Below are 12960 nucleotides of genomic sequence, written 5' to 3'. Positions count from 1 at the left end.
GTGGAACTTAAAATTAAGCTGCATTGATTGGCTAGATTTGGCATCTAATATCTAGCCAATTAGACATCAATTGCATTCTTAACCTATTCACGATCGGGACTCGGAAACGGAACAAAAGGATATGTCTTGGAAAGAACAGTGCATCTCACTGAATATGAAAGAAAAAGTGCAGCATATTTAGGGTACAAAAAATAAGGTTATGTGTGGCTTATGCATGCATTATGAGCTCTATGATGAACTAATTAACTTCCTCAGAATATTTTCACCTCTTCTGTATATAATTAGTTGGATAAAGAAGAATCTGATAACTTCACTGGATGTGGGATCAGGATATAACTGCCACAATCGGTGTACATGTGACACTTTTGAATTTCTGTCTATGGGGTATTGAATCCCACTTATTACAGACAGACAATTAATTGCTCAGTTCATACTGCATTCACTATCATGGGCATCTCGCAGCTGGTTTGCGTTTAGTCAGCTATTTCACAACATGCATCAATATGTATGTTTGTCATTTTAAGCATCTTTTCATGTAAATGTAATGTAATACACATTTACTAATGTTTTCCAAATACTAGATATGATGTCATATATTGTCTTGAAAACTAAGGGTTATAGAGGCTTAGTTTTGTAATCTGCCGATAGATGACAAAGCAAGAAAGCCACTTTAAAAGGCACAAGATGGCAGAGTTTTGCTAAAAATATCTCTCATCATACGGCTGGTTGAATAAATGTATTAATAAACTGTATTAATAAACTAAAATATTACAAATAGTAGTGTGCTGTATGTTGTCTATAAGAACATAGAGTAATGTTTGTAAACAAACATACACACACAGGCACACATACAAAAACAGAGGAAACATGAAACAATTTAACAATAAAGATGTGATTTTTTTATTATGCATTACATCTATTTTTAATTCATTTAATGAATCTCATTTTTTACATTTGATTTAATGCATACATCAGTAGAACCCTAAAACAAGGAACATGAATTTACATGAAGAATGATTCTAAAATTTGGCATATTATTTATTATCTTCTTTTAACATACTTGTGACAAAGTTAGTGTTGGAAAAATTACCCTAGAAGCAATGATTAAGTAAAGTATTTCATTTCTATACTAGGATCAAGGATAGAAATTTTTGATCAATAAACAGATCAAATATTTTAAATCACAAGATTGTATAATAAACAAGTTACAGCATATTTAAAACAGAATCTACTTTTTAAATAGCATATCATAAAGTTTGTTGCTATATTTGAATCTAACTTCCCGCTTTAGTAAATTGAATAAAAAAATATGTAAAGCAAAACTTTTAATTTGCAAACAGTCTCTTAACTTTGATATGGGCATTAATTACTCTTTTCTGTCCTAAAAATAAGTAACTACTTATAATAAATTGCTCTGAATTCAGTCTTTTCAGAATTAATCTATGTAATAAGATTTTTGCCTAATGCTCATGACCCAGATGAGATTAATGATTTCCAATTTAGTAACCAAACCTTATTTTTAACTAATAGGGACAAAATGTGAATTGATTCATTCTGAAGAAAGCTTTTATTCTAAATATATCACACTTGCCTGTCTTTCATCAACTGTGCGGTTATAATAATGTAAAAAGGCTCAAATGTGATCAAAAGTAAGCATGCAGATTGTGCTCATTGTACTTTGTATTTAGAGTTCAGAATGTGCTTTACAAGAAATAAAATATGTTCCATCGGCCTTGACAGATGCTCTATGGATGAGCACTATTTCATGTTCATATTGTAAATTGTTATTACTCTAATGTTTTTGCTCTATGCTTTACTGTTGTTAAACCTTTTTCTCTTTAAAGAGGGGAAATATAAGATAAAAAATGTACAAATAGAAATTTTAATTTGAAATAGTCCCTTACCTCTCAATTTGAATTAAATAATTTCAGTTTTCTGTCCGAAATATAGAACCTGCCTACAAAAAAGCTCTCTAAATTCCATCATTTCAAAATAAGATTCAGATGCTTTACATATTGCTTCAGCCAATAATAATTTTAAACTTAAATTTAAACAACCAATGAAAACAAAGTGAAAACCAATCTTAATCTAACTTTGGTCTTCGGCATGTCACATTTTCTCTCATCCTCTCTGTTTAGCTAGATTGCTGTTGCTGCTTTCCTTCCTGCAGCATCTTAAAAATGTAAAAGTTCTTCAAGAATAGGTGTGCTTATAATACCAATTTAATAGCAGACCATCAAAAATACTTGCCAACCAGAATAAAGAAATAATAAAATCAGCCATACTGCAACTACTATTTTATAAATCTCCATGTCAATAACTTCTGTATCATTACATATGTATTTCGAAACATTAAATGCTTTAAAATACTGAATTAATATTTAAAAATTTTGAAAGAGGGATTTAAACTTGAATGCATAAAGGTTTTGCTGGCTTCAATACACTTATGTTCAAGAAAAACACAAAATAAAACTCCTTCGAAAAACATTTATTCGAACAAAAATATACAAACGAACAAATGAATTCATGCAAATCTGGTTTGAAGACTAAGAGAAAGAGAATTTAATTCAAATGGCTGTGCAAAGCTTCTAAAAATAATCTAGAAATGAATTAAACTTTTATTTGTCAACAATACAATATATTCCAGCACTATCTTAAAATTTACAAAATGAAATGATTCATAGTCTAATTACAATGAATGATAAAAATTTAAAATAACAGTTATATTTCTTTGATAAGACACCATGTGTACCTAGAGAAATAGGTTAATATTAAAAAGTTCCTTAAATATCTCATAATAAATTATATGTATATATATTCAACATTGCTACTATGACACGATTCTTTAGTTACAGGTGGTACAGATGGACTAGATTTGTTTCTATGCTCCTCATAGTAAAGTTTCCGAGCAGCTTCATGTAATTTCTCAACAAAATCAGGAACACCTAATTAAAAAGATTTAAAACGCACTTAGGTTGAATATTCAACAGGATATACATTATCAGTTTTAAATCATGTAATTCCATCATCAAAAAATTATAAAAAAAAAAAACTTAAATCATTTTTCATATTTCAGCAATTTGCTTAGAAACAAAAACATAAGTATGATATATTTTATATATTTTAAGGAAGAAATTAAAAAATTTTGAAGATACAAAAATAAAGCTTTGAAATGCTGGTAGCATTCTATTTTATTTAAATACATTTATGTAAAATTCAAATCATCTAATAAAAATATGTATCACATTTAAAACCTATTAGATAAAAGTAATTTTCAAAAAGAGTTTTATATTTATAAATAAAATTATATAAATATATTATTATTAAAAAAGGGTTTTAATATTATATTTTATATATTACAGACAATACTACAATTGTCTATATTTTTAAAGTAAAAAGATGAAGGCAGCCTCTCTCTCTAAGATTAAAATTTGATCACATTTCATATCTAATACAGATATAAACTGCACTCAAAATGCATAAAATTTAAGACAAACAAAATTACCATAAAATTCATCATTGAAACCATACCTGATTTTGCCATCCAGTTATAAGCTGGAGTAGGAAATGCTGCCTGAGGATCATCAAAATAAGTAAGTACATAATCAAATCCATTCTGCAATAAAAAAAAAATTAATTGAACTAGACGTTGATCTATCATATCATGAAAAGTATTTCATTTACAAATAACTAAATAATAATGAAATAAGCAATTCCAATTTTGAATGAAACTGAGTAGATTATTAGGATGACAAAAAATGGAAATGTTCATACAAGGTCTCTCACATACTACTGGCCTCAGTTTTCTCCAAATAATGTGTGAAATAATCAGCATATAGAAAAGAAACTATACGGCAACTGATGATTATTTGAAATATTAAAATAAGCCACCACTGGTTTGCAGACACAATTGAACATTTCAGGTGTATGCAAAAGTTCTTAGTGTTCTTACTGTTTACTCAGATCATTACATTTTAAAACAATGAAATACAATCTTAATCCTTAAAGATTTTTCTCTGACGCTCAATTACTTTAGCCCATAAAACATGCAGTTTTTGTATTCCTTGCTCAAGGAAAAACTGTGGATTCAATTTTTTATATTACCAATTATATGCAAAGCACTGGCCAAAACATACGGACCTAAACAAATGATAATCTGAAGGACGGAGATCGGGTGAATATGTCATGTAAGAGAACTTTCCAGCCGAAGAATGTTTTTGTTGATAAAGTGACATGTTGATGAGCATAGTCATGCAATTAATATGATCTGTCCCTGTTCCTTGGCCAATGAAAGGTTGCTTCTCCTCAATTTTTGATTCAAATGGAGCAATTGATAATTATAGCATTCAGCATTCAATTCGTAATACAGCATATCCCACCAGATGCACAAGAAAATCTTTTCACCATGGATATTCATTTTAGTGATAAAAATTGAAGGCTGACTAGGATTTACCCATGAATTTTGACAATAAAGGTTATCACAGTAAACCCACTTTTCATCTCCTATTATAATTTGCCATAAAACAGACTTTCTTTTATAGCCAACAACAAATAACTCACTTACAGATGTTCAGATGACTCTCAGTTTTGCTTTCTGTAAACTCATATGGGCTCCATTTGCTTGCTTTCTGTATCTTGCCAAGTATGTGCAGACATCTAATGATTATTGAATTATCAGCTCCAAGCTTCTCACCCAGTTCCTTGGTTGTTTAGATGAATCTTCTTCAAATAGATGTTTCTTCAGATAATTGTTTTTGAATTCTTGTGGTCTTCCAATTCTTGTCTTGTCTAAAGTTAAAATCTCTCTTCTTAAACTTGGTGAACCATTTACTTACCATACTACACTGGTTATCATAAATTAAGAAAAAATCACAAAAATAGGGATAACTCCCTCAAAAATAAGCGAAACCGTGTAAAATTTGAATATGTTGCCAGGTAAGAGTAGCTGAATAAAACTGCAATATGCAAATTACTGGTGCTGCACTCGGAATATGTCATCTGTGAGGAGAATAAAAGTCCATGTTTGAGAGCAAGCCCACATATTTTAGTGTGATAGTGACATTAGAAATCTGAGATAGCCAATTCGTAACAATGTTCTCTAGGCATCATTTGCCTGCAGAACTACAATGGAGAGCCATTGGGAGACTAGAGGCAGGATAAAGTCAAACAGAAGTGGCCAGATGGCTAAATGTGAATCCTTCTTTGGTTCATAGACTTTGGAGGCGATTTCAAACCACAGATTCGGCATCTAGGAGGTTCAGCCAAGGACGGCCAACTGCTACGATGAGCGCTGATAACCGATATTTGACATTATGTGCACGCAGGAATAGAACCGCTACTGTGACTCTTCTTAGATCCTCCCTTGCTGCAGCCACCCGAGGATTTGTGTCAACGTCAACTGTGCGTAGAAGGCTTCAGGAAGGTGGTCTGTATGCGAGGCGACCAGCCATTCGCGTGGCGCTCACGTCATGCCATAGGAGGAACCGTTTGCAGTAGGCATGACAACATGTCTACTGGATGCCTAATCAGTGGAGAGCTGTTCTCTTTACAGATGAGTCTAGGTTTACTCTAGAAAGCGATAGTAAGCGTTATTTTGATATGGAGAGAACTTGGAACCCATAATCATCCATCAAACATCCGTTAAAGAGATGCATATGGAAGAGGCAGTGTTTGTGTTTGGGGTGGCATCTCTTTGGGTGGACGCACAGACCTCCATGTCTTTGCAGCGGAAATCATGAACGCTCAGGTTTATAGAGATGATATCCTTGATGTTTATGTGCACCCATGTGCCGGGGCAATAGGTGATGCTTTCCTGTTACAGGACGATAACGCAAGACCACACAGGGCTTGCATCGTAAATGATTATCTTCAACAGGAAGCAGTTATGCACATGGAGTGGCCAGCTTGATCCCTGGATTTGAATCCTATCGAGCACGTTTGGGATGCTTTAGAGAGACGCCTAACTGCTCTCAATCCGCCCCCTCAGACCCTTGCTGCGCTTGCAAGAGCAATGGCTCTCGCTTCCTATGGAACTGATACACCGCATAATTGAAAGCATCACACATCGCTGTATTGCTTCTAGAGGCGCCCATATTCCATATTGAAGGTACTTTTCCTATAGCAAACCGACACCTTTGATTTGTTTATTTTATACAAGTGCTAATTTCTATACTACCATAATTGTCTGGTAATTCATTTTTATGTTATTTACCTTACTATGTGTTGTATATTGTGGGTATGTTTCATAAAATTCTACATGTAACTTTTCCTTAATTTATGATAACCAGTGTAGTACCAATGTTATCTTCCCCATATGCTTCATGAATCATTATTTTGATTTCTGCAGCATATTTTTCAAGGTTAATAAAGAATAACATGCAATGACAAACATTTATTTTATTGGCAGCCATGCTAAATGAAATATGAACTCTTTTTATCAAACAACTGGGTTTCAGGCTACGTACTTCTGCCAAGGTTTCTTACTCCCTCTTTCCAAATAATTTATTCTGGTATGCTTTACATTTCAACACGGGTCAGAAGAAGAAAGCAAAGTTCGACAGATTGATATGTAACATGTTGTTCCATTATGTTGGAGATAGCTGGCAATAAGCTCTATGATTGAATTTTTGCCGCCTATTTAACTGTGCAATGCGCTCTTTCCCCATTTAAGGTTTTCTTTCGGCTTTTCTGTGATGTTTAATTGTTTATTTAGATGTGGGCTAACAGATAGCGTTAGTTGTGCACATTTCTGCCAAATATACAAGAATACGTAATGTAGCATTTTGCGCGTGCTTTTCAGATCTCCAAGATGTCTGGCAGGAAGCGTTTTAAGAGTGATATAACCTATATTCCTGACGATATTTCCGCCACTGATAGTAGTTCTAACTCTGGTTTCAAGTATATTGAAGAGAGTTATAGCAAAACTCATGAGAATTTCGCAGATTCCTCTGCAGATAGTGATGAATCTGAAAATTCAGTTTCTATTGAAAACGTTCGTCAGTGGTGAAAAACTGATATGCAAAATATTACATTATGCAAATATTTTCATTAGTATACAGTAAACTCTCGCTACAACGATACCCGATACAACAATAACTCCCTCTACTACAATAATGTTTTGTTGTCCCGGTGATTTTGCATATAAACTAATGTTAATCTCCCCTCAATATTGCTATATTCTCTAGAACAATAAACCTCTGTAAAACGATTTTTTCAATCTAAATTTCAGTATTATTTTCTCCCTTTATAATAATATTTTGATTTTCAAATGCTTTTTTTTCGTTTTCTTTTGTTATTTTTTCCGTCTATTAAGACTCATTGTGGATATTCAACTTATCCCTGAATAAATAGCTATTGTTCAGATTTCAAAACAGATGAAGACCACCCTTTTGGGAATTGGAATGGGTGAGGGGGGTGAAGTGTAAATGTATGCCTAGTCTCATTTCCCAGTAAGCTTTGGAATTCTGATAAGGTTTAAGGACATCTAGACCTGTCTGGTCACCTTGTCACAGAACAAGTGCCCTTTGTTAGAGGAACAGGGGGAGATGGAGGTGGGGTGTTGTTAGTGACGTACAGAAAAGTGAGTTCAAAGGTTGTTTTATAGTCTTTAATGATTTTGAGTTCTACGCGAAACATTTGGTTTAAACTTTTCTTTCTTTCACACGATATTGTTCCCTAAGATGGCAGGGCGAAAGCAACTATGTTTTCGAGATAAACTGAACGTTATCAATGATATTGATGAGGGAATGAAGCAGATTGATGCGACTAAGAAACATGGATTATCGCAATCTACAGTTGCAACATTCCTAAAGAAGAGAAAGCAAATCGAAGATGCTGTAACTTCAAATGAAATTAACCCAGAGCGAAAACGACTGAAAGTTGCGACAAATGAAAACATTGATGCTGCTGTTTTAAAATGGTTTCAAGAGATGAGAGCAACAAATGTCCCAATAAATGGACCTTTATTATGTTCAAAAGCACGGAAATTTGCAGCAATGCTAGGGAACGAAACTTTCAAAGCTAGCAATGGTTGGTTAATGCGTTTTCGAGATCGTCATGGAATAACTTTCCAAGAAGTTCACGGAGAGAAAAAGTCAGCCCCGATAAACGACGCAAATGAATGGCGGCAAAACAAGATGAAAGAAATCTTAGAAAAGTATGCTCCAGAAGACATTTATAATGCAGATGAAGCTGGGCTGTTTTTCCAACTCCTACCCGATCGAACATTGGCATTCAAGGGTGAAAAGTGTTATGGAGGGAAGAAATCAGAGCAGAGACTGACTGTTCTTCTGTGTACAAATAGCACAGGAATGCATAGAATACAACCTCTCGTCATTGGTAAATCATTGAAGCCAAGGTGCTTTAAGAACGTGAAAAGTCTTTCCGTGGAGTATAAAGCAAATAAGAAGGCTTGGATGATGTCTAAATTTTTTCCCGAATGGTTACAGAAGTTAGACAATGAAATGAAGAAGAGAAAGAAAAAAATCGTTTTGTTGATAGATAACTGCGGTGCTCACACATCATTTCCAAAGCTACAAAATATCAAAATCGCTTTTTTCCCTGCCAATTGCACTTCAATTTTACAGCCTCTTAATATGGGCATGATTAAGTGCTTCAAAGGATATTACAGAAAACGGTTGGTGGACTCCATACTTGTAAACTTTGAAAATAAAGTAGAAGACCCTTTCAAAGCTGTAAATGCCAAGGAAGCATGTGACAATATTGCTGAAAGTTGGTGGGAAGTAACAGAAAAAAACCATTCGGAATTGCTGGAAAAAGGCCGGTCTTTGTGTTATGGAAGATAAGAAATCTGATAATGATGAAAATTCCATAGACAACGATCTCTCAGATGATCAAGAATGTGTTTTGCACATCAAAAAATCTGCATCCCAACTTGAGGAAACAAGCGGTAAAAAGTTTGGAATTAGTATAGAAGACTATTTAACAGCAGATGATGATCTTATGGTTTTCGCAGGAGTTACTGATGAAGATATTCTCTGAAAGATCTCTGAAATCTCTGATATATCTCTGAAATTACTGATGAGATAGGAAACAATGATGAAGATGATGACGATATTGATGATGATGATAATACAGGTTCATCACAGTCCTTATTGTCATCCCAGGAAGCTCTTCAATCTGTGAATTCTCTACGGACATTTTTTTCAAGCCTTCCGTCGACAAATGAAGAACATTTTCGTGCACTAGACTCAATGCATACAGTATTGGTGAACTTAACAGTTAAAAAAATCAATAAACAAACAAAAATATTGGATTATTTTCAATAAAAAGTGTTTTCAGGTATGTGAATATTTCTGTGCTTATTTTCTGAATTTATCTTATCTTATTTATTTTTTTAGTATTTAAACCACTATTATTAGTATTTTACAAATTAATTTCTTCTAAATATAGACTTAAAAGTAGTATGTTATGCACCTTAAACTACTACTACTAATAATAAATAAAAAACTCTTATTAAATGCTCAAAATATGTGGACTCTGGATATAACAATATGCCTCTCTACAACAATATATTTATTTGGTCCCTAAAATATTGGTGTAACGAGGTTTCACTGTATATGTTTTACATTTGTATTTTATAAAATAAATCATAATTTTACCAATATTAATTTTCAAAATTTTCCTTAATTTCAGTATTCTGACAACCTTTTTCTATGATCTAATTCCATATTGAAAAAAAACTCTTTTACAAAAAATTTTTGTATATTTTAACTCTAAAATTTATTTGTGTATATTTTAACTCTAAAATATATGTAGATTTGAAATATGTAATAAAAAATTACGCAATTTTTGAACCAATTTTGATAAAAAAAGTAGGCAGTGAGAGGGTTAAGCAATCATGTCTAATGGACCTTGATCACAAGCCAATCACCTCACCTCCACCAATGAATGTCAAATTAAACACCACTCATACTTGTTACAAACAATAGTCTTGATGCTTATTGCTTTCTTACAGTCTTTTGCTCATGTTCTGCAAATTTTTTATTCTGTATTTATCTCCTTTCCAAAGTTAACAAAGAATACTCCAAGGCCAGTAAGTAGCAAGTGAGACGTCCTACATTATTAGAAAAACCATCAAAATTACTTGTAAAACAAATATATGATTCAGTGTATATTTTGAATATATACAGTGAATGTTTATATATGTATCATACACACAGAGTATATATATATATAAACAATATAAAGAAATTAAAAACAAAATAATTTTACATATAACACTATTCTTTAAATTGAATAATTTTGTAATTAAGAAGTAAATTGCTTATTTTTGTAATTTTTTTTATTTGTTTGTAAATCTTTTATTTATTGTTTGATACTTGCATGAATATTCCATGTAATTCTTGGGATATATTTATCATGATATTTGCATTTAGCAAATTTAACTGAATTAGAATAGCAGACTATTTATCATGTTGGGGAATTCCTAATATGTATATGGATATAGTAATTTTTGAAAGAAATGATAATAATTAAAATTACAAATTTTTGTTTTCAAAATTACATATGCATGAGAAGGACGAAACACGATGTCTGCTATAAGCTAAGTTCTCTTGACGAATTTGCATTGTCTCACTGATTTTTCAATAATTCATATTTCTAAAATTTAAAATCCAAAGTTAACTAAACTTTTACTCATATTGGATGTATTCTTACATTTTATTTACTTTAACTGCTAGCTCTTCCTTGACAGGAGATTACCAAATTTCCTTCACTTATTCAGTATCTTTTAAGTTTAATTATTCTAATTATCAATAATTTAAAATTTTATTAAATTTAATTTTGTATTGACCTTTATTGGAGTTGGTACATAAATTCTATTCTTCATTTAGGTTTACCTTTTGACATCACATTAAAATTCTTAACTTTTTGGCTAAATATGCACAAATTAATAAGCGTTATATTTATTTTTAATTTCATTATATTGCTTATAATTAAATCTATGCAGCCAAAGCACAGGATTTAAAAAATTATCCTACTTTGCATTTTTGGATTATGTTGTTATATATATATATAGACACACATACATAATTAATGAAGGAATAAATAGATTACCTCATCATAAGTCCTATGAGGCCTGATTACCATTCTAGAACTATATTTAGTTACTCTAACATATTTATTGTTTACAGGGCAGGCTGGATGTTCAATTGACCTTGAAACTAGCACCATAGTATTGGTTTCAGGATTTATCTATAAAATACATTAACTCATTTATTAACATAAAAAAGCTTTATTAATGTACTTTAAAATATAAGAAAAGCACTTTTAGTTGCACACAATAATTATAATAGCAAAATATAATCAAACATTCCTTTTCAAATAATTACTAGATGCATTTTAAAACAAAGAAATTGAATTAAAAACCAGAATTCCTGTACTAGTATAAAAATGTTAGGGTTTTCAAAGTAATTTAATGTGTGAAATAATGAGAATATTATAAGCATTATCATGGTATTTGGCAACCATTTATTGTTTTCTATAACTTAAATTCTTTCTTTGTAGCAAATTATTGAATTGTATGATAAAAAACTTTCAACAGACCAAACATAGTTTGAAATACACTGCTGGCCACCCTAATTGAAACACCAAGAAAGACAAGAGATATCACAACAAAATTTATTTACAGTCAAAAGTCTTTAATCCGGAATCGTTGGGACTTCAGCGAGTCCGGATTAAAGACATTTGACTGTAAATAAATTTTGTTGTTCCGGATTATCAATTTTCCGGATTATAGATCATCAGTTTAAATCTGGTAAGATGGCATGCAGAAATTATAAAATTAAAAATATGAAACCGTAATTAATGAAATAAAGAAAAATTATGATCTAAAGGGTATCAAAATAAAATAAAATAAAAAAAAAAAAAAAAAAAAAAAAAAGCTTAATATTTATTTGTTTACTTTATTAAACATTTCTTTCAACGCGCACATGCGTAAAGCATACATTACGCATAGTCGAAATTAGAAAATTGCAACCAGAAAACCATTTGATGTGTATTCGTGATATTTATAATGAATTTAATTTAAATCATATCAAAGACAGAGTACATCGAGATGAAATACTAGATTTAGTAATGAATTATAAGCCAAATAAAATACAAAACATATGCCCTGAAGATAAGGATAGTGCTGACAGATCAACTTCCAGTTCATTGTGCGCCACGACATTCCCCTCCCCTGCAGAGCTGCATGATTGATAAACAGATTTCGGAATGGTTAGAGAAACAAAGGATATGTCTTTATCCACTTTTGTGCAGCAATTCCACTTTTTGTTTGATGGACATCGAAACGTGCTTCCGCTTTGTAGATCCTTTGGCAGCTCCAGCATCGGAAATTCTATCTGACATAATCAAAAGTTCAAGCTTACTTTTATAAAATTGCTCTAAGAGTCTGCAAAAAATAATAAGCCGGATCCAATTCAAAGATTAAGGAACAACACAATCTGCAACATTAACTGAAATAGATAATTAGATAATTTTAGCTTAGCTTATACCGTCCGTTATACATTAAACGCACATGCATAAACGTATTATGCGCATGCGTGAACACATTATGCGTTGACGCATGCGCAGAAAGTTTGTAGCTTTGAGGTCCAGATTAATGACTTTTGACTGTAGTAGATAACATGTTGACCAAGTATCAAATGATTAAATTTATAGACTTCTGTGAAGTGTGGTTCCTTCCAGAATCAGTAACCAGAGTAGCCGCCATTGTTGGATATCACCGCTGCCACACACCTCGACATTCATTCAAAGAGACTTTAGATGTAATCTTGGGGTACAGCAGACCAAGCAGCTTCCACACGTTGCCAAAGTTGATCTGGTGTGGCAGCTTGGGATGTAATCTGGGTCAATCGTTCAGCAACCATGGACCACATGTTTTCTATCGGTGAAATATTCGGAGAGCGAGCCGGCCAGAGAAGCAATTCAACCTGGCGA

At 32.2% G+C, this 12960-nt stretch overlaps 1 protein-coding gene across 4 annotated transcripts in view; it reads right to left on the bottom strand.

The window, feature by feature from the left end:
- Positions 1–2470: 2470 nt before the first annotated feature.
- LOC118191599 (stAR-related lipid transfer protein 7, mitochondrial) overlaps positions 2471–12960 on the bottom strand; it is a 60684-nt gene continuing 50194 nt past the window's right edge. For all 4 annotated transcript variants that reach the window (XM_085823418.1, XM_085823419.1, XM_085823420.1 and 1 more), the window contains 3 exons: positions 11077–11214; positions 3532–3616; positions 2471–2945 (listed from right to left, as the gene is read on the bottom strand). In XM_085823418.1, the coding sequence (XP_085679544.1) occupies positions 2803–2945; positions 3532–3616; positions 11077–11214 (366 nt within the window). In that variant the 3' untranslated portion in view covers positions 2471–2802. The remainder of the gene's footprint in view (positions 2946–3531; positions 3617–11076; positions 11215–12960) is intronic.

This window comes from Stegodyphus dumicola, chromosome 9 (genome assembly GCF_044657685.1).
Source record: "Stegodyphus dumicola isolate Sdum_Otavi_A_Nest chromosome 9, ASM4465768v1".
Taxonomy (NCBI): Eukaryota; Metazoa; Arthropoda; class Arachnida; order Araneae; family Eresidae; genus Stegodyphus; species Stegodyphus dumicola.
The sequence above is the reverse complement of the archived record's forward strand: the minus strand, read 5'-3'. Positions and strand labels throughout refer to the sequence as shown.